Raw genomic sequence first — 20,771 nt, 5'->3', positions numbered from 1 at the left:
TTTGATTTAGAAAGAGATGGGACAAAACAGAATGTAGAATTAAAGCAGACTCCTGGAGAAAAACACAGAGTTCTAATAGGCATTGAAGAGTGAGGGTGTTTAATACAAGTGTCATGAGAATCAAATGAAATTATCGCGGAAATTTGAAGTTCTTGCTTTATGGCAGTGAGATTTTTCTGTATATGGGTGAACTAACCCATAGTATGTGATGAGCAATGTTGTGTTATTTTCCTTGAGCTGCAAATTCAGCCAGACTTAATTCTCCTTAAAAGTATTTTGTATCATAATCATTTTGGTAGCCTCACTCAATAGTAATTTCTGTTTACTGTTACAAATTCTGGAAATTCTGCAGAATTTTGAATTCAGCTCTGGCTTGTTTTTTAGTGTGCTATAAGTGCAAGTTAAACAGTATTCTAATGCATTCTTAATCCATAAACACAGGTACAACTTCTGTAAATGACTGTTTTTGCATAAGCTTCACTGAATAATTTCCGTTTGGTTCTGCATTTATAGGCTTCTTCAGTAGCAGCAGGGTATTTGGTTGCTCATTTTCATTACTGTGTCTTATAGTCATTCAGCTTTGAGTATGATTAAAGTACTAATGGAATTAAATAAAATAATGCTGTAAAACTGCCTATGTCAGATAGTTACATTTCATAGGCCTAAAACACAGGACATGCTTTTTGTCTATGAACAAAAGGGTTTGGTTTGTTTTCTTTTAAATAGAGACTCACAGGACAGCAGCAGGAGCTAAACAGCTTAATGCAGAGAAAAAGTGCTGTGAATGAGGAAAATGTCCGTTTGAAGAATGAATTCGGGAACTTGAACCGGAAATTTAAAGATAAAAGCCAAGAAGTTAAGGTATATTGACTTGTACATAGTTTCATAAGACTGTAGCTTTGAAGTAGTTCTTTAAGCAGTGTCAGCCTTTGTGGCACAGAAAGTGACAAGCTTGGAGAAAAAATTGCCTTAGGCCTTGCTATACCTTACTGTTTTCTCACATACTAACTGAGAAAGATGCTTTAAAGCCAAGAATCCAAGCTTTATAACTTTCAGATAAATAGTTAATGATGGAAATGGAGCAAAGAAAGTAGAAGTGTGAAGATGTGGCTTCTTGTAATTAGATTCTGATGGGACTGGCATTATTAATTGATAAAGCTGAGGTCTGGGAGGATATGTCTGTGTGGGTCTCAAAAATAGCTGGGGACAGCATCAAAGGCAGCTTGATCAATTAATGGGCTCTTTGCAAATGTGTACTCATCAAAGCTGTCATCCAGCTAAAAAATATGACCCTTCCACCTGCATGAAGGAGGCCAATAAAAGTGCACAGGTGACCTTGGCCATCAAATATAGAAGCTGCTGTGAGGGTAAAACTGCACAGTTTATATTTTCTGATTAGTTCTCACTTTTTTGTTTATCGGCCCTTGTGGTACTGTTCTACAGGACACTGAGGAGTGTGCACAGAAAAAGGAAGAGCAAAACAGACTGGTTATAAAAAACCTGGAGGAGGAAAATAAGGGATTAAATATATGCTGTGCTGACCTGCTAAGTGACCTGGAGAAGCTGAGGAAGCAGGAGTCACAGTGGAAAAAAGAAAAATCTGGCAATGATACCAGAATAAAGGTACGAAGTGGAATGGACTCCTGGATGTTTTTTTGAGAATTAACTTCTCCAGATATTTCAGTACAAGTTATTTTCTTTAAATAGCAAGTTATATATTCAAATCTACCAATGGGGACTTGCATTCATTTACATTCTATCACTTAAGACCCACAGCTTTTTAAAAATTGATGCTGCAAAGCAGGAATCTGACTTCAAATAGTCATCTTAAAATGTAATCATTAAAAAATAAAAGATGCTGTACTTTGAGATTATATATATGTGTGTGTATATATATGTGTGTGTGTTTGTGTGTGTGTGAAAAAAATAAAAGCTTAAAAGTATTACCACAGTTTTTTTCTTGATTTGTAATTTACTTACCTATAATCTTGTTGCAGTAGACTTAATCTTTGTCGTTTTGAAAGAACATGTAATTCCAAATAAATTGTGCCCTAACCTTCAAAGGTCTCTATTCTGTGAGGGGTCTTATTATTGCTTATACTATATTAAAAAATTATTTTCATATTTTGTTTATGGTAAAGCAAAAAAGAAAAGAACTGATTACATGGTACAGTCTTTTTTATTTAAATCATTTCTTGTTTCCTGGTGGAAATTGGCTAGTGTTTTTTAAATTCCTCCAAGAAATAAACCACAAACATGGCAAATCTTAGTTCAACTGCTGCTTATATACACACCTAGGTCGTGGATTCTTGTTGTTTGCATGATGAATGTACACTTACATTGCTGTGTTCTTTTGCATTATCAGAGTACATTCATTGCAATAACTATGTAATTAACACCTCACCCAGAAATGCCCTTTTTTTCCTGCACTAGCAATTTTTGGATTGTTGTGGTGATGGAAACTCTTTTGAAAGAGCTTAATTCAGATTTCTTAACATGGGAAGTAAAGTTCTTGCAAATTGACTTCTTCAGACTGGTTATGATGAAAGGATTATAGAGTTCCTAGGACAAGAAATGATTTGTTGATTCTTGGGAGAAAAAAATCTAGTGAGTGCCAAGCTGATAATTTTTAAGTTGTCATATGTAGTGTTTGTAATATTGGACAAGTTGTTGAAAGTCTGTTACCCATCCTTCAATGATCACAGTCAGAATAACTCCTGTGTGTCTGTCTTCCTGGCTGATGACTGAAAGAGCTGGGCAATTGTAGGGATGGGAATTAGTAGTGCTGGTATTTCAAAGGAGGGTTACAAGCAGGTTGAGTTGGTGTCTAGAGTGTGAAAGAGAGTACTTCTGGGGATAGGTGTTGCCCGAGATAGCCAGGGATGTCACAGAGTTGGATTTGCTGTTTACAAACTAGGAGGAACTTGTTAAGAAGATAATAATCATCTGTAGTCTTGGCTGTAATGACCATGAAGTTGTCAAGGCCAAGACCTTGAGACAGTGAAGTAGCTCTGTACAGCCGTGGAGTTAAGAAGCAGAGGCTTCAGATGTTCAGGGAACTTGTAGGTGGAATCCTGTGAGAAGCAGTTTTGAAGGGTAAAGAGCTCAGGAAAAACTATAATGTCTTTAAAGACAGCTTTCTCCAAGCGCAAGTATAGTCCACTTTGGAAAAAAAGTTGATGTCTCATGTGATCAACTTGGCTAAACAGATCTCACCACTAGATTCTGGTGTAGGCTGCAGATGGAAAACAATATTTAGGAAGTGGAAACAGTGAAAGCTGTAGAGGGAGAGTTCAGAAACATTGCCTGGACACTGAAGGGTAGTGGTATCCTATGTGCAGTTGAAAGTTGCGAATAATGACTGATACAACCAGAATTTCTTGGAACTGCTTTATCAGTGAAAAGCTGAACAAGGAAAATGGGGACCTGCTGCTGAAATGCAATGATGAATTATTTACAAAAGTTAATAGATACAGCCGAGGTACTTAATATTGTCTTTGCTTCAGTCTTCTCCAAGGTGTCCCCAAAAGTTTGTGCCTGGAGACAGACTTCAGTGTGAAGTACTGGGAATGGATGTGTTGGAAGATACCTGAGAGAACTTGATCGATACACATCCATTGGGACTGCCTGAAATTAGCTGCATTCAGGGGTGCTGAGAGTGTTGTCTGCCTCTCACCCTTTAATTTGGGAGTTAAATCAGCATCTTTTTGTATACGTTTTAAAGTAATAGACATGGCATTTAACAGTGTTAAAGGTGTGTTGTATACAGATGTTATCCATGTTAGTCTCCTCTGTCTGAAGGAATAAAGAAGAATCCTAATCAAAATGAGCTAGCCCAACATTGCCTTTAAAATGTGAATTAGATGGTAGAAATGTGAGATCTAAGTCACAGATTGCTTCTGAGGAAAAGTGGTCACCTATGAAAAGGCTGAAGTGTTAGCCTTTTTTTTTTTTTTTTTCTGTCTTTAAACCATTTCTATTGAAGAAAAGTGCCACTTCTTACTTTTGAAGACTGCTTGTTACTGTAACCTATGATAACCAGGTATAAAATTCAACTTCTTCAAACTGAGAGAAAGGAACAGCTTCTGTGGTTAGTTTGTCCTCTTAAAGAACATTTCTTTAAAGTTTTGTCATATTAGCTGAAATCAGTGTGAGACCAGTTAACAAGAGGATACCTGATAAGGTGGCTAAAAGGCTGACAATGGTGTTTTATTGTTTTTCTTTTCTGTATCTATCTTCATATAGATAAGGTACAGTGTACAGAAAGTTGACTTAAGTCTTTGCTTTCTGCCTGAAGTAGTTCTTGAGAACTTTTTGTACTTCTTTTGTGATTCCCAGAGCTTATATATCAGCTTTCTATATGTCCTGAAAGTGAACAAATGAAAAAGTCTTCAATCAGCCAGCTGTCTCCCTATCTAAGAATCAGTTAGTTAGTTATTTGAGTTACTTGGTTGTTCTTTAGGTGGAGGTTACTTAAATTATTGTTTGGTATCAAGATGAATATATTTTCCCCCAAACTCAAGTCACAAAAGGCTTTGAATGTAGATGAAAAAATATCAGGCTGGCAGATTTTAAGTGGAGGTGAAGTAAAAGATAATGGAATTGCTTACTGGTGGGTTGGTTGTTTTTGTTAATTCCTAGTTAGCATAGTACTTTTGAAGTTTCTGAAGTCTAAAGGTTGGAACTTTCAAAGAAACAGCCATCTCTCTCAAGAGGAGCCTGGGATTTTAGTTCCACTGAAAAATGAGAGTTTTATTGAGATGGGACCTTGAAAAATTACTCTCACTTCTGTCATAATATATGATAGGAAAAAACATGAAAACAAAGCTGCTGTCTTTGAAAGTGACTTTCAAAGGGTTTGAAGCTGCAAATAACAAAACTGTGGTGTTAATTCATAGTGACTCCATAATGGGCATAACTCCTTATGCCTTGGTTTTCTTACACTTTTCATGTTTGAAATTCTTTTAAATTCACCTTTTTTTGCTGTCTTGCATTGTGTCTTTTATAAATATGCATTTTCTCTCTTGTATAACTGAATTATTCAATGTTTTGACTAAATGTTTCAAGTAGCTTTTTTTTAGTAAGCTTTAAAAGCTTGAATCTTAAACACTCCATTGAAATGAACTGTAATTTAAAAACCCAGATTACGAGTATTTGTGCTAGGTAAATTTTCACAAATTTACATAATCATGTTTACGCAATGAACATTTTTGGCTACTGTATCAACAAAAAGGGAATGTGATAAATTCCATATGATCTTAAAATTGCAGATACTCAGAAACTGAGTGTAAAATATTAGAGGTCTTTTCATGGTCAAAAATATGATGTTGATGAAAAACTCAACATGAGCCTGCAATGTGTGATTGCAGCCCAGGAATCCATTTGATGGGCTACACTGAAAGAGATGTGTCAGCAGGTTAAAGGAGGTGATTTTCCCCCTCTACTGTGCCCTTGTGAGACCCCTCCAGGAGCACCTTGTATATTTCTGGTGTTCCCAACATGAGAAGGACATGGTATTCCTGGACTAAGTCTGGAGGAGGGTCGTGAGGGGACTGGACCACCTTCCTTACAAAGACAGCAATCTGTCTTTGCAAGTTGTGGCTGTCCAGCCCAAGGAAGAGAAAGTTGTATGGAGACCTCATAGCAACCCTCCAGGATCTGACCATGGCCTACAGGGAAAACAGAGTGGGACTCTGTCATGAACTGTGGTGGTAAGACAAGGAGGAGTGGTTGCAAATTGAAAGAGGAGAAATTTAGGTTAGAGATGAGGAAGAAATTCTTGTTGAGGATGAGGAGACACTGGAACTGGGTGCCCAGGGAGTGGGCAGATCCTGGCAGTGTTCAAGTCCAGATTGGATAAGGTCTTGAGCAACCTGACCCAGTAGGGAGAGCTCCCTGCCCATGGCAGGGAGGTTGGAAGGACCTTTCAGATCCTTCCTAACTCAAACCATTCAATGATTCTATTTTAGATTTCAGTATTCAGCTGAACTTTTGTACATAAATATATAGTATTTCAGTAGCTAAGGTATTTGTATAACAAGTTTTTTCTTTCCCTTTTTTTATGTTCTGCTTTTTCAGTAATGCTTCCAAAAAGCTTGAGCTTTCAAAATATGTTCAAAAGGTTGAGCTGATTAATTTCTTACTTGAAACCAAAAGCCAAAGTTAAACATTTCACAAATGAAGTACGGAAGGATACTTTTTTCCTAATTTTAAAATCTGCCATTAGATAACTTCTGAAGTTTTATTTATGACAAAATAATGTGTTACATACTCTTTGTATTGTATCTGCAATGGATGATGGGAACTTATAGCATTGGTGATGTTAGATTTTTTTAATCTCTTCCATGGAAAACTTGCAACTCTATAGTGTGTTATGAAAATAGACAAATAAAATTTATCACAGACTATATGAACTATTACAATTTTTGTTCACATATTCAATACTTTAGCTGCAGAGGAAAAAAATACTGAGGAGAAACCCTACAGTTACTTGTCTGCAAGTAATAAATACCTTATTACAATAAAAAAAAATTATGTGTTGATAGTGAACTGTCTCTTACCATTTTGAATTTTTTCATTATTCGAGGAAAAAAGATTTTCTACCTAGCCTTTGGCATTGAATGTTGACTTATTTGTTGAGTACACCAGGTGTGTAGCATGATATTTGTCAAGAAACGAATTAATTTCCTACCTCATTCACTTGTGAATTTTTCTATTTCTTTACATCAATGTTACTGTTATTGACAGGACATGGTAGTTTTCATACAATTTCAAGGAATTTGATTGTAGCAAACTTCTGATACATCTAAATATCTATAAGACATTTTTATGCAATTTTAAGGATTTTAATTTATTTAAAATATAATTATTCACTTTTCGGTTATAGAAATATTTTGATAACCTCAGTATTTGAAGCATCATTGCTGAAAGGGTGAAAGGGAAAAATGTGCATTTTCTTATTTCTTTAAGTCTGTATGTAAATGGAAAACTAATATACTCTTGGCAGTAGATTAGGGATAATATTCTAAGAGGAGGCTTTTATTTTAAATTATTAATGAATCATGGAATATTTGCCTTTCTGAGAATGAGTGATTGCATCTGTGAGCAGCATAATACCAAAGCAGGTCTAAGGCTGTTGCCACCATCTGAAATTCTGTTCTTGATATTGCTGTAATATTTGTATTTCCATTTTTGCCTCAAAACACTCGGGGGAGAATAGTCATACAAAGCTTGGTAAGGACTGATGTGCTCTTCTTAGGGAACTCCAGCAAGGTTTACGTAGACATTGAAGTCTTGTTTGAGTAAGCTGCCTTGCTGCTATGTTTCCTAAATACACCTTTACCGTTTGCTGACTAACTTCTTCAGTAGAGCTCATGGTAAAAGGCAGACCCTTGCTTGTTTGCATTGTTTTCAGTGAGCACTTTCAGAAATTGTCTGGTATGCACTTTCTTCTCCTGAAGAAACTATTCCTTGCACTGAATTAGCAGTGCAAAATAAGAACAGATTTAACAAGCAGTCTCAAAAATGAATCTGTATCTGTGATTCTTAGTTCATATAAGTGATACTGTGAATTTTTGTGAGAGGTTGAAACAATGAATACATAGCTCCTTTTTTCAGGAACTTCTACAAGAAAACAAGGTTTAATCAATTTAGTAGTTAAATAGGGAAGGTTTGATTTGCAGAGGTTTGATTCAGGTCCCTCCTTCTACATCCAGCAACTGGGTTAAGGAAAACTTCTCAGAGTAAAGAAAAGGTGGCCACCTTAAATTTGAAACACACTTTTTTTCCTGGTGTTTCACATTTTTCATACATGAACATATACCTACCTATATGTATATGCTTAGACTGCAATAAATGTATGCATGTATGCATGGGCACATCCATATACCTATATACATAGATAACTTGCATAGCAGATTTTAATTATTTCTTCTTAATTCATTTCAATTGCTTTCTTTGCAGAATTTGGAAACTGATTTAGCAGAGACAAGAGAAAATTAAAAGTTTGCACCATACATGCAGTAACTTGTCATCTCAGGTAGATGTGAAACAGGAAGAACTTTTCCAAAAGGATTGTGATGTGGTCGGAGCTAAGTAAGTATTTCATAATAACTTTAAGTCTGAATCCTCTGAAAAAGGCTGTTGTTCCAGTTAGAAAGCAGTATCATCCATTGAAGATACTTTTGTGTAACAGTGTGTTTTGCCATTCTTTTCACGAGATGTAAGGCTTTTGGAAGTCTGCCAGTTTATGTAGACTCTTCCTGATACATTTTCACTCTTGTTTGTCTTAGCTGGTTTTGAGTAGTGATAGACATAAGAAATTATACTTCTACAATTTGCATTTGTGTCAGAGAACTACCAGTCTCAACACAGTAAAAAGTAATAAAGTAACAATATTATTAGAGAGACTAAACACCCTAAACTTAAAAAAGCTTTAAGCCTAAGTGTAACTTTTTAATTAGATTCAAATCTGACAAGTCAGCAGAAGTCTACGTAGGCCTGTGCTAAAGGATTAAAGTGCAGTGATTTAGGCTTTATCTTAGGTCTCACACACTATTTCTTTACACTGAATCTGTAAGATTAGTGCTGCATTATTTGTGTCTTGGAAAAGAACTAAAGGACAGAATGAATTATATGAATTGAAAAGACTGCTGAATTCCTCAGAATTAAGGTAATGTCAGAAGATAATTGGTAACTCTAAGTCAATTGTCAGGAAATTATCCATGTTTTCTTAATTTCAGAGGCATACACATTGTTTCATTCCTCTGTTAGATTAATAATATTCCCTTAAATATTCCTTTAAATGGTGGTTTTGCCTGAAGAGCTGCAGTTGAGAAGTAGAAATCATTGGTATGGATATTCCTCTTTACTTTCCAAGCACAAATAATCTTTCTGTAGGGAGTCAGTATCTAAGACTTTTTTTTTAAAAGCCAAAAGCCAAGAGATATTTTTGATGCGTCTGAACTAAATCGTCATCTTAAAATCTTTTCGTGTTGAAATCTCTACAAGAAAGATGATGTCTTTACAAGAAAAATGATTTTCATGTTTAAAAGGAATAATACCATTTGGGTTTTAAAAAGTCAATAAACATGCATAAGCTTATTGGGAGATTGTATTGAAAGAGGCAGTCAATGGAATTTGTGAAATTCAGCAATGGCCTAACAGAATTTATCTCCTGACATTATTCTCAGAAAAATATATATGTGTTAGGACTGGGGATAGCAAAGAAGGCATTTTAGAGCCAGATAATCAAGTTTGCAAAGTTACTGCTCGCTAGTTTCAGCTTCGGATATTGCAATCTAAGTTGGCCAAGTCTTTGAACTTTGAATTTCTCAAAATGAATTCTTTGATATTCTTTGCAAAACAATCTGTTAGAATTTGGCACAAACACCTCATTAAAATATGGAAGTAAAATAAAGACATTTTTGAACATAAGATCTGAAAATGAGCTAATAAAGAGATGAAGACTACACTTATTTTACAGTGAAGTCTTCTATGTTTTTCCATATAACCAATCCTCTAGATTTATGGGAAACTATTTGGTAAATCAGTCATATGGGGGGTTTTGTGTATTCCAGTGTTTTCCTTACTAGGTACTTAGTGGTATTGCAATAAGTAATAGCATTTTTGAATATCACTAGTATGTGAGTTATGCTTCACATGTCTGTATGTATATGTTTGATCAGTATCATTATATTTAGTTGTTTGCTAATCTTCCTTAATGAACTTCAACTACAAATTTCTTGTTGACATTTCTGTTATAAAGAACGAAGGCTTAAGCTCAAATTATGTAAAATTCGCAGTTTCAGTAGTTAGCAATACATACTAAGAATTGCAAATATTCTGTACTTTTATGGTCTAGAATACTGAAATTTCTCCTTATCTTCCGAGATGTCAGTATGTAGAGAAAATTGCTTTTCTGTTATTTCTCAATTAAAAATGGCATCAAAATTAAACAGGTCTTTGTAAAAAGAAGGCAAACTCTTATTTAAATTAAAGTAACAACTCCTTAGTTAAAGGAAAAAATCTGAGGAGAAAAGGAAGTCTTTCCATCTTCTCATTTTCCTAGGCCAGAGTCTTGCAACTGTGTTGCCTTAATGATTAAAGCATTTAATTTTTCATATTTATGGTAATGTTGTTGGGTTTTTTTTAATCCATTTAAAATTTAGTCTTATGAAAGTATCACATTGAATGCTTGGTTGTCATTTGATGGTATCAAAAAATTCTTGGACAAATAGTATGAAAAATACCCCATCCTCCTTAGTATCTTCAGTTTCCCATCATCAATTTCAAACTTCAGAGCTGAAAAAGACAATCTGGCTTTCAAATGTGTCTGCTCTCCCCAATGCTCTGTCTCACGGTTTGCTGCCTTCCTACCTTCCCACCCTCTCATTATGTGAAAACAGAGCACGAACAGAATTGAAATTATTAGAAACAAGCTCTAGAAGAAGAAAGAAAGAAAGAAAGGCAACTGGCCTCATTCATTTGGTGTCTTCTTTTAGATATAGCATAGGCAGATTCAGAAAAATACGCCTTCTGCTGATGCCTTGGTAATACTATCTGAAATTTTTACATTATGTGCTAAGTTTAATTGCATCAGTTGGTCTCCAAGGGAATATGTACATACTGGACTAGTGCTCTGTTTCTTGTGCATTCACCACTTCCATGTTCTGTGTATCTGTGAGTGTGTTGGCAAGAGGTTTTTTTTAGTTTAACAGTAGATGTGTGTGTAGGCATCAAGAGAATTGTTTTCTTCAGGAAATTAGCAGAGATCAAACTTTGAAGAAATACTCTAGTGCAACTCTGGTTCTTCAGAAAAACAAGGTTGTTTTGAAAATACTGCCATATGCCAGTAAAAGTCTGCTACATACTTTTGAGGTGTGGAAGTTAAATTTCCTAGGACCAATGACCAAACAGTATTTACAGGATACATCCTATATAGTGAATGTCTTCAAGAAGCCATTACCTTTCTTTTTTGACTTAATTTTTGCAAAGCACTCTTCGCCTTACTGGGTTTCATTTCAAACTTCTGAATTACCTGTGACATGCATTTTCTTGTTATATTTTTGATGGTTTAATTTAGTACAGATTTTCTGTATCTCTTTAGAGTCCATGGTAACCTTTCAATTTTCATGTTATCGAGCTTGGTGATTTTTGCTTTAAAATTGTGCTAAATACCAGGGTCTAGAACTTTGTGGTCTGACACAGCTCTGGTGGAGCTCTGAACATCAAACTGGAGAGGTTTGATTGACTCACTGAGGCTTGAGTCTTGTTGTCACAAGTATACAGGAAATATTAAACTGTTTGCAAATATGGTAAAATCTGTTCTAAAATTAATTTTAATTTCTTGCCCCAGTGTTTTTAGTGGAAATGTGGGCCATGACTTCATTCCTTTGATTCTTATCTAGTCCAAATCTATCCCTGGTGATTTTATACCTGTTTTTTTCTGTAATAATGTTTCAATTTTTACTCCCCCACCATGTGTGCCCCCACCCTGCCCACCACCCCTTCCAATGCAGTTACTATTAACTTGTGGTGCTGTAAATTATGAGGCCATCAGATTTTTACTCAGGTCTTGTTTTGCTACTCTTGGATTTTTCAGGTTATTTGCTGTGTGCTGCAAACCATTTTGCAATATTTATGCCATTTACATGAGAAGTCCTAATTTGTAGGACCTGTCACTGTGTTGTATTTTTAAACTACAGGTAGTGGGATCTAGAGATTTCTTGAATTACCCCAAATGATCTTGTATTCCCTTGGTAACAGGGACAGCTGAGATGCTCAAAGTCCCAGTATATTCACCAGAATTGTGCTGGTGAAACAAAGCTAAACATCACCTGAAGTGATGTGTATTTTTTTAATTCTGTTTGTAGCACAGCACATTCAACAGCTTGTGGAATGACAATAGCTATTCATTTCATTTACATCTCTGGAAAGCCACAGGTTACTCTAAAACCTTGATCAGGCATATAAGGTCCCTTGCTCCTGCAAGGATGGAAAGGCTTTATTTAATCTTATGTTTCAGGGAGAGAAGGAAATGTTTATGAGCCCCAAAGCTGTCTCTGCTCTAAGCAACAGTAGTGACTTAAATATTGTTACTGGTTGGATAAGGTGGTGTCAAATGTTTGAGTCTTGCTGCTGTCTATTTTGTGGCGTCTTCGTGTAGCAACAACCTGAAAGCAAAGTCTACTAAGGTTACTGTACCAACAATCTTACTTCAGGGACTGAAATAATTTAGTAACGCTCTTCTATTTTGATGTGAGAAAGTTCTATGTGTTTTTCATAGCACACCCATACTTGTTGCTTGAAGTGTGCGGGTCACTTTCTGTAAATGTCTTCATTTCCCATTTTATTCATCTTAAGATATGAGGTTAGAGACAGAGAGGTGTTTTTTTATTTCTCAGTACTACCTGCTGACTTTGCCCTTAAAAAGGTTAAAAGCTCTCAGTGTATCATAGTGTGTTAGTTTATGGGAAGTTTGGTGTGATGGAAAAAAATAGACTTAAATTTTGCAGTTTGGGTCCTAGCTGACAATGTTGTTTCTTCAAGTACTGTTGCTCATGGCTACTTTTTTCTTAAAATTGCATTTCCTTAAAGTGTAAGGTATGTTGAAACATTTTATCACCATGTGCTTGTATTTGTAAATGTATATACATGTTTACATATAATTTATGCCTTTTATATGTAGATGTATTTATTTTTATATATCTCTGTGTATGTATTGTATCTGTGTATCTCTGTGTATGTACTTGTTACATTCAATTAGTAATTTTTAGTTATTTATTCTGTTAAATGCTCACCCAAAACAGAAATTTTTCTGAGAACTTGGCATCCTTATCCTGCTGCAGTGACAGGATAAGGTGTCTGTCTTGTAGAGTGTTTCTTGTTTGCTGCTTAGAGTAAGCATGTTAATAAATATTTTGAGGTTGATTTTTAAATACTCTGAGCACAGGACAAGCAAATTAGTAACAGAATCACAGAGATCACTTGGTGGCTGAAACTGGCAGACACCTCTGGGGCGGTGTAGTATGCTCCTCCAGCAGATCCAGCCCTCTGCTCCAGCAGTATCAGCTACAGCAGGCTGCCCAGTACAGTGTCCAATCTGAGTTTGTCCAAGAATGGAGACTCTGCAACCTCTCTGAGCGGGCTCTTCCAATGTTTGGCCATTCTCAATGGATAAAAATATTTTTACTATGTTAAGCTGGAATTTTATCTGCTTTTTATTGGTGCTTATTGCCTCTTTTCCTGTCACTGAGTGCCACTTACAAGAGTCCATGTGCTTCTTCTTTCTAGATTGCCATCAGGTATTTATAGGTGTTGATAGTTCAGTTGTCACTGAACTTTCCCTTCTCCAGGCTGAGCAGAGAAGGCTTTCCTAGCCTCTCTATATGTATTCTATGCTGCTCTCTATGCAGCAGATGCTGCAATACTTAAATCATCTTTGTCGCCCTTCATTGGCTCTCTCCAGCCATGTCCATGTTTCTCTTGTACTGGGCAGCCCAGACATAGCACCAAGATGTGCCTTAAAACTTCTTACTAGGGGGGGAAGTATCTCCTTCCTTGCCCTGCTGGCAGTGATATCCTCTTTAAAGCTCAAGATGTCATTGGCATTTGGCACAAGGCCACATTGTTATCTGATGGCCATTCAGGTGTCCACCAGGATCTCCAGGGCATTTTCTGATAAGGTGCTTTCCAGCTTGTCTGTGCCCAGATTGTGCTTTTACTCAGGATTTTTACCCCGAGGGGCAGTAATTTGCACTTGTCTCTGTTGAACTTCATGAGGCTCCTGTCTAGCCTTTTTTTCTGGTCTGTAAAGGTCCCTCTCAAAGGCAGCCAAACATCTGTTGTGCAATCCCCCTTTTTTTGTGTCATCAGCAAGGTTGCAGTGGTGCATTCTGTCTCATTGTCTGGGTCATTAATAAAGATGTTGAAAAGTGGTGGCCCTAATTTTAGACCCTAGGCTACTCCTTTAGTACTTGGCCTTGAGCTGAATTTTGCAGTCATTGATTACAACTCTTCAAACCCAATAGTGTACCAGTTCAAGGGAACTTTACTGTCCACTTATCTAGCCTATACCTCATCAGTCTGTCTATCACATTTTGTGGGACACTATGTCAATAGTCTTACTGCAATCAAAAAGAAGAACATCTGGTGTGCTCACTTCTTACCCAATAAGATAGGAATTTCCTCCGAGAAGGCTGCCAGGCCAACTGGTTAGAGCATGGTGCTCAAATCATCAGGGTTGTGGGTTCAGTCCCTATATGAGCCATTTACTTAAGAATTGTACTTGATGATCATTGTGGTCCCTTTCCAACTCAGAATATTCTATGAATCTGTAAATATTATTTCCCCTTATGACTCCCAGTGATCATCTTCTCCACTACGTGGTCCATCACCTTCCCAGGGACTAAATTGACTGCTCTAGTTTCCCAGAACCTTCTTTTTGAACATAGACTTTCCTAAACTACCTGTATCCATGCATGGCAGTGCTTCAGTCATGTAAGTTGTCCCACCTTGTCTCTGTGATCCCACTGAGTCCAGCAGCTGCAGACAGATCTCTCATTACTCCTGTTGGTTTCCATCAAGATGTGCTGTGTCTGTTTGAACAGCAGCTATAGATAGGCACCCAGTTGAGCTAATTTCCCGGTGTGTGGAAAATCACACTGTAAAAGGCCAGTTTCTACAGAGGAGACAGAGGAGTCTTGGGTTTTTGGAAGACAAAGCCTCCTTTATCATAAACTCCTGACTGCATGCTGCCCCACTCCTCCTTTCCCCATTGGCTGAGGTTCTAGGAAGATACAGCCTTCCTGAATCACCTACTGTGTTCCCCCTGTAAGCTGTATCCCACTCACCCCATCATGCATTGCATGGCTGTGAAAATTAGCTTTAAGCCCACCCTGGCTGGAGAAGTTAATAATCATGAGTCTAGTAAGCCTGCACATTTTTCCCTGAAGTTCAGCATGCACTTGATTTGGCAGCAAACTTGAGTGACTTGATATTCACCAAGACCCCCACACTCATTTCTCCAGAACTTCATTGGTTCTTTCAGAATGAGTTGTTTGTGAAGACATTATCACCCGTTTCTCCTCTCACCAGGAGGACTCTTATGAACCTCCCTTATACTGTCAGCACTCTGTTATTTATGTGCGTAAAGTGAACATCCTCCCTGAACATTCTGCTGCTCATCACAAGGTCTTTTCTGTCTCTGTCTACCTGTCTGCTTTTGCCTGCCAGTCCAGGCCACAGCTCCCTCACTTGCCAATTCATTGACATCTTTGATCCCAGCCATTCCTAGTTTAAAACTCCCCTTGTTGATTTGGCCTATCTGTTGTCAAAATGCTTATTTATGTGTATTTGTTTGTATTGCACATTGGTACTGAATAATGCTTGGTAAAGGTTAGCATAATTTCAATATTGGTCTGTAAAAGTGAAATAAAAGAGGTCTCCCCCATTCATTTACAATGTAAAAATAGTGCCTCATTCACTAAAGACAAAAGCAAGGTAAAGTACAAGTATGAATAAATAAAGTTTGATTTCTGGAATGTATTGTAATGGAACTTTGACTGAATTTTCTTACACCTTAAAAGCCTTGAATTTAACATAAACAAATGTATTAATGTGTTCTGACTGTGCTGTGGTTCTTGTGTGGCTGCAAGATTTAGTTTCCCCCTCCTACCGCCTCCCCTGGATATAACTGGAAGTCTGATAAAGTCAACAAAAAAGACTCCCATTGACCTTAATAAACTTTGTGGGCAGACCATTAGAGAGCACATAATACTGCATTCTCGAGTGACAGACACAGATAACTGCATTGATGTTTGCATACAAATTAAAGAGTAGCAATATAGGAGACTGGTCTTGAGGATTCAACATTATCCTATGTTTTTCCCTTCCACAACAAAAGGAAGATTTGGTTGGAGAACCTGTGCAAAATTAATATAATATGTGTTTCAACTGCAGTGAAAAGAGATGTGTTATTTTCAATTATATACATGCAATCAGGGAAATTAAAGAAGAGCTTGTTTGGAAGCCTGTTGTATAACTGTCAGAAGGCCCTAATGTATCACTTGTCTGTAGTTCTGCTGCCATTCTGAACAGAATTAAATTAGTACATGTACAATACATACTGCGGTTTCACTTTTGTACTTCAGAAGTCTTTAGTGTATCTCTGCTTTTGTTAACTTTGGGGAGCTGCTTTACAATTCATTCAGAACAGCAGGACTTAGTGTTGAGTCCTAGTGGTTAGTGTGTCTTTAAGTGTTATTCTTTGTTGCTCTTTTAACAGGTTTTCTGAAATGGTGCTTTTTAACAAAATAAAACTGTCTGATTGTTGTATTGCACGTGTAGTTTAAATTTGTGTGTAATTATTCAGATGTATCTGTATTGAGTAATCATTCAGTCACAAATTCTAGTTAGTGGCACTGGTTTCAGGAAAAGCTTTTGTCAATTTCCCTTAAAATTGTTTATTTGTCATTCTGTTTTTCCTGGTAGAAGACAATGAAGCTGGTATTGCTGCTTACCTTTTATACATTAATCTTTACCTGGATATCTCCAGAAGCATTAGAAAAATGCTATGATAATTCCTGTTAATGATAATTCCAGTCACAGAAATATTACATATGTGCTAGAGGTTAAGAGGAGGTTAAAATTCTTTGAGGAAGTAAGGAAGAAAATTAGTTGGAGTGCTAAATATATATTTTGGTATCTCTGTGTAATATTAGTTTGAAATGTGCTTGTGAATTAAAAGGGAATTAAGTTGAAAATACATAAGCAGAGATTAATAGAGTCATCGGTACTTTCAGTATATGTTGCAGAAAATATTTGAAGTCTTAATCATTGTTTATAGTAAGTGTTACTGTGCTTTGATCTTAATTTAGAAAATCCATCAGCAGTAGAGTGAAATTATTAAGAAAGCTGATTATACTAGATCTATCCTATGGTTGCATTACACCACCATTCCTCTTACTGTCTTTATAGGGCTTTTATTATGTTATATGCACCAAAGATTTTGCTTACTTTGTTTATGGTTGTTGCAGTATGCTGTACCTGCAGACAAAAAGTAATTTATCAGCAAACATATTCATGTGTCTAGGGAAGAGATGCATGTCAGAAAAAAAGGTTGCTTCACACATACTCCATAAGTTCAGGAAAAAGTTTTATCTTTTTCTGATTGTTCTAGGTCAAAAAAACCCCAACAACTTATTTACAGTTGATGTGTTCTGTGTGTTTTACATTTACTGCTAAAGAGTTAGTTGAATATTCGATTAGAAAAAGATGAAGTAGTGAAAATGTATTTATTTTAGAGCAGTTTAAACATTACAGAGAAATAGAAAGGCATTCCATTTTGAAAGTTAACTGTTTTTTAGATATTTCTCAAAAGTGTATGGTAAATATTTTATATGTAATTTACAGTGTTTGTAAGGCAATTGACAGAAAAATTAATGAAGATGGGAAGTTCATTATCTACAATTAAATTATCTGCATACAATTTTTTAACAGAAGTCATTGTTCTTTTTCTTAATTTCTCTTTATTGCTTGTTTTGCACAGGAAGGAGAGGAGCTACAGAATCTTTACAGACAAAACATTGAAGATAGAACACAGCAGGCTGAGCTGATAAAGCAGCTAGAGTCTCTCAATGCTGATACACAAAAAGTACTGCAAGACCAAGAATATGCTTGCACAGCTAAAATAATATATCAAAAAGTATGTATCAAAAAGTATGAGCTTTATGTTCATAGGGTTCACTTTAATATCCATCTGTACAGTATCAATGCACAGAGTAATCAAAGCTCTTTGTAGTTTTGCATCTTTTAGATCTCTGTTATTCTCTATTATTGCCAAAATATAATTGAATATTTGAGTTTATTGGCCTGATTGCGTACCAGCAGATATGGCCCCTTGCATAGGTTGAATTGATCAGCCTTAAAAAATTAAGATTTCGTGGCATCTGAAGAAAAGTAGGAAGGAATTGCCAAGCAAATAAATTTCTTTATCTGATTTGGTGTTAATTATGTTTTTCATCTTCCTCTTCTGTAGGACAGGAACTTTTAATTACTAAATTCTCCAAATTGATTTTCATAGTTAAGGGAAGATATTCTTTTTACTAAACAAAGTATTTGTGTGAATCACAAAGAATATTAGTGGTTTAATATACAAAAACCTGCTCTATAAAAATTAACTGGAAAAATTGTTACTATAATATCTTTTGAAATGGTTAACTGGTTCAGAGAGTTGGAACAATACACACATTTGCAGAATGGTTTTATATTTTTGGTGAATGTCAGGGAAGTGTTCACTCTGAACTTCTTTCAGGTTTATGAACTTATATATATTTTTCAGTCTTTAAGAAATACAAAAAGTATGTTTGCTTCCTTCTTAGAAGGATTAAGAAGGAAGATGGCAAGGAAGAATTTCTATAAACAGCTTCCACATGCCTTCTGCTATCTTGGAACTGCCTTCTGAAGTTGTATATTGCCAGTGCATTTTCCCAAAAAACTTTTCTTCCCTTTGTCATCTTACTTGGAGTGTGCAGATTGTAATAAAATTGTGAAGCTAGACCAGAGTCAAAGCAGAATCAGTACTGGGTTTCCAAAGGTGTGTTTGTTTAGTGTTTGTAGCTTGTAGTGCCCAGCACATTCTTGTCTACTTGACATTGTACCATGTGATGTGGTTTGCTAAGGTAATTTGAAATTGTGTGGAATGCCAACATAAAGAGCTGTTATGTGTAAAAAAACCCCGAAACACCCTAGAAAACTCTACAGTTTATTTGACTGCAGTGATGATACCATAATGATACAATGACGATATTAAATAATTTCTGCATTGCAGTAGTAGCTCAGTCAAGCTACAGGTAGACTTTCTGTCAAAGTTGTTCAGAACATGTACAAGACAGGAGGAATTCATCTATGTGGGGCAAGACAGAGTAAATTCTAGAATTTAAAAAAAGAGAATAGAGGTGTCAGGAGTTGCTATTTTTTTTTTCCATTCTCTAGTCAGTGGTCTGAAGGTGTTAAATGAATCCTTTGAGTCACTCAAAAAAAAAAAAATAAGGAAAGATAGTATGACATGTCTTCACTGCTATCTATAAAACCATATTCTTTCAGAAAAGTTCTACAACAATACTATATGAAAGAAAATAAAACTGGATTACAGTTGATGGTTATAATAATATAGCTGTGGGGTCAAGCCACTTCTGATCTGGTTTGGTTCAATATTTAGGATTGCTTCAGAAAGATAGTTCACAGTTCTTAGTCAGTCTAGGCAGGACTTAAAACTTCCGCCTATCTTACCTTATAACAAGAGTAGTATGGTTTAGAAGATAAGCCCTAATTTTTGATAGGCAAATAGTCCCAGTTTAGAAAAGACTCTAAAAGGTACTGGTTTGGAGATGTTGAATTCAATATTTTTTAACATGGATGAGTAAGCTCTCTTAAACTAGCAAACACCAACTCATATCTGCTAAAAAATTACTGTTGTGGAACTGCTAAGTTGTCTTTTTGTAAAATATCAAACCTGAAAAAAATCGTGAAAAAAAAGAAAAAAAACAGTGAAAAAAGGAATAAGTGTAGTTCCCGAGTCACAGTGGAATAGAGCTAATGTTTGTGGCAAGTTAAGTTAAGAGAACTTTAGAATGGGAAAGGAATGAATTTATCGTGACAGTCCTATTCTGTATTTCTGATCAGAACTGTATAAAACAGCCAATTGTAATTGTGTCGAGTAACATGGATTTTTCAAATCACAAGATATGCAGTCCTACTGAAGTCACAGCAGGCTTTTGGAAAACTCAGCATCTGTAGAAATAATATGTCTATTTTTTTGCTTCAATGAGAGAGGCATGAACTATTGCAGACAAATCTGTGTTCTTTTTGTCTTCCCTGCATTAATAATATGCAGTCTGCAACAGCTAGATAAGGATGTGTCAGCTATTCCATAAATACAGTCACAAAGGAATATTTTCCTACTTCTTCAAATGGCATTGAGCCTATCAGCGTGTACATCCTATGATATATTGTCCCTTACAGCAAGATCAATGACCTCTCTGTTAGTGGTCAGATAGGTACTATGTGCTGTAGCTCAGGCGGTATGGTTGGCTCACGTAACCAAAGTTCATGTTAACAGGGTGCCATTGAGAAAAACAGGTTTTTGTGCTGATGTTGATGTGTAGTATGAAACAGGAGACTGAAAAAATAAAAATATTTCTGATAAAACTGAGATCATAAACTTGCTTTGAATTATGCATAAATTTATTGAGGACCACAAATTTTCAAGTCTAGCTGTAGTGAGCAACATGTAAAGATCTGTAACCTCTTTTATCAGGTTGGGTTGACTTCGCATACCTTTTTTCTCTAAGTAAAAATTTTAAGGATGCTGTGTTCTACAGTAACTCCTTTACATTAGAGCTTTTATGGAAATAAATTGATGTCTATTTCATATTGCAGCTGTAGTTCATATTCTCAAGGATAGAGAATATTTTTCTAAAATGTGTAGCATCTGCTTTAGTGGTCCCAAATGCTCTGGGGACTTCATTCCTATGCTGGATTTAATGAGACTCAATAGGTTTGTCCTCATCAACAATTTCAAGGTGGAGAGATTTCAATCAATACTAGGGATAATAAGACAAGAAGAGATTCTGAAGTCCTTCACCAGTTTATCACTGTTTTCTGAAATTTACAAGTTAAGGCCTTTGTTTTTATAGTGCTTTACTTTCGCTTGATCTGATGTGGCCTTTAGGATCTATGTTAATCATACTGATTAAAAGTCATTCGGTGGA

General features: G+C 36.0%; 1 protein-coding gene across 1 annotated transcript in view; it reads left to right on the top strand.

Moving 5' to 3' along the window:
- Nucleotides 1-20,771, top strand: part of CNTLN (centlein) — a 170,497-nt gene that overhangs the window by 30,215 nt on the left and 119,511 nt on the right. Inside the window, 4 exon segments of the mRNA XM_059836999.1 lie at nucleotides 727-861; nucleotides 1,444-1,653; nucleotides 7,982-8,098; nucleotides 17,549-17,796. Coding sequence (XP_059692982.1) covers nucleotides 727-861; nucleotides 1,444-1,653; nucleotides 7,982-8,098; nucleotides 17,549-17,796 — 710 coding nt within the window.

Source organism: Haemorhous mexicanus, chromosome Z (genome assembly GCF_027477595.1).
Source record: "Haemorhous mexicanus isolate bHaeMex1 chromosome Z, bHaeMex1.pri, whole genome shotgun sequence".
In the NCBI taxonomy this organism is placed as follows: domain Eukaryota; kingdom Metazoa; phylum Chordata; class Aves; order Passeriformes; family Fringillidae; genus Haemorhous; species Haemorhous mexicanus.
The sequence above is the reverse complement of the archived record's forward strand: the minus strand, read 5'-3'. Positions and strand labels throughout refer to the sequence as shown.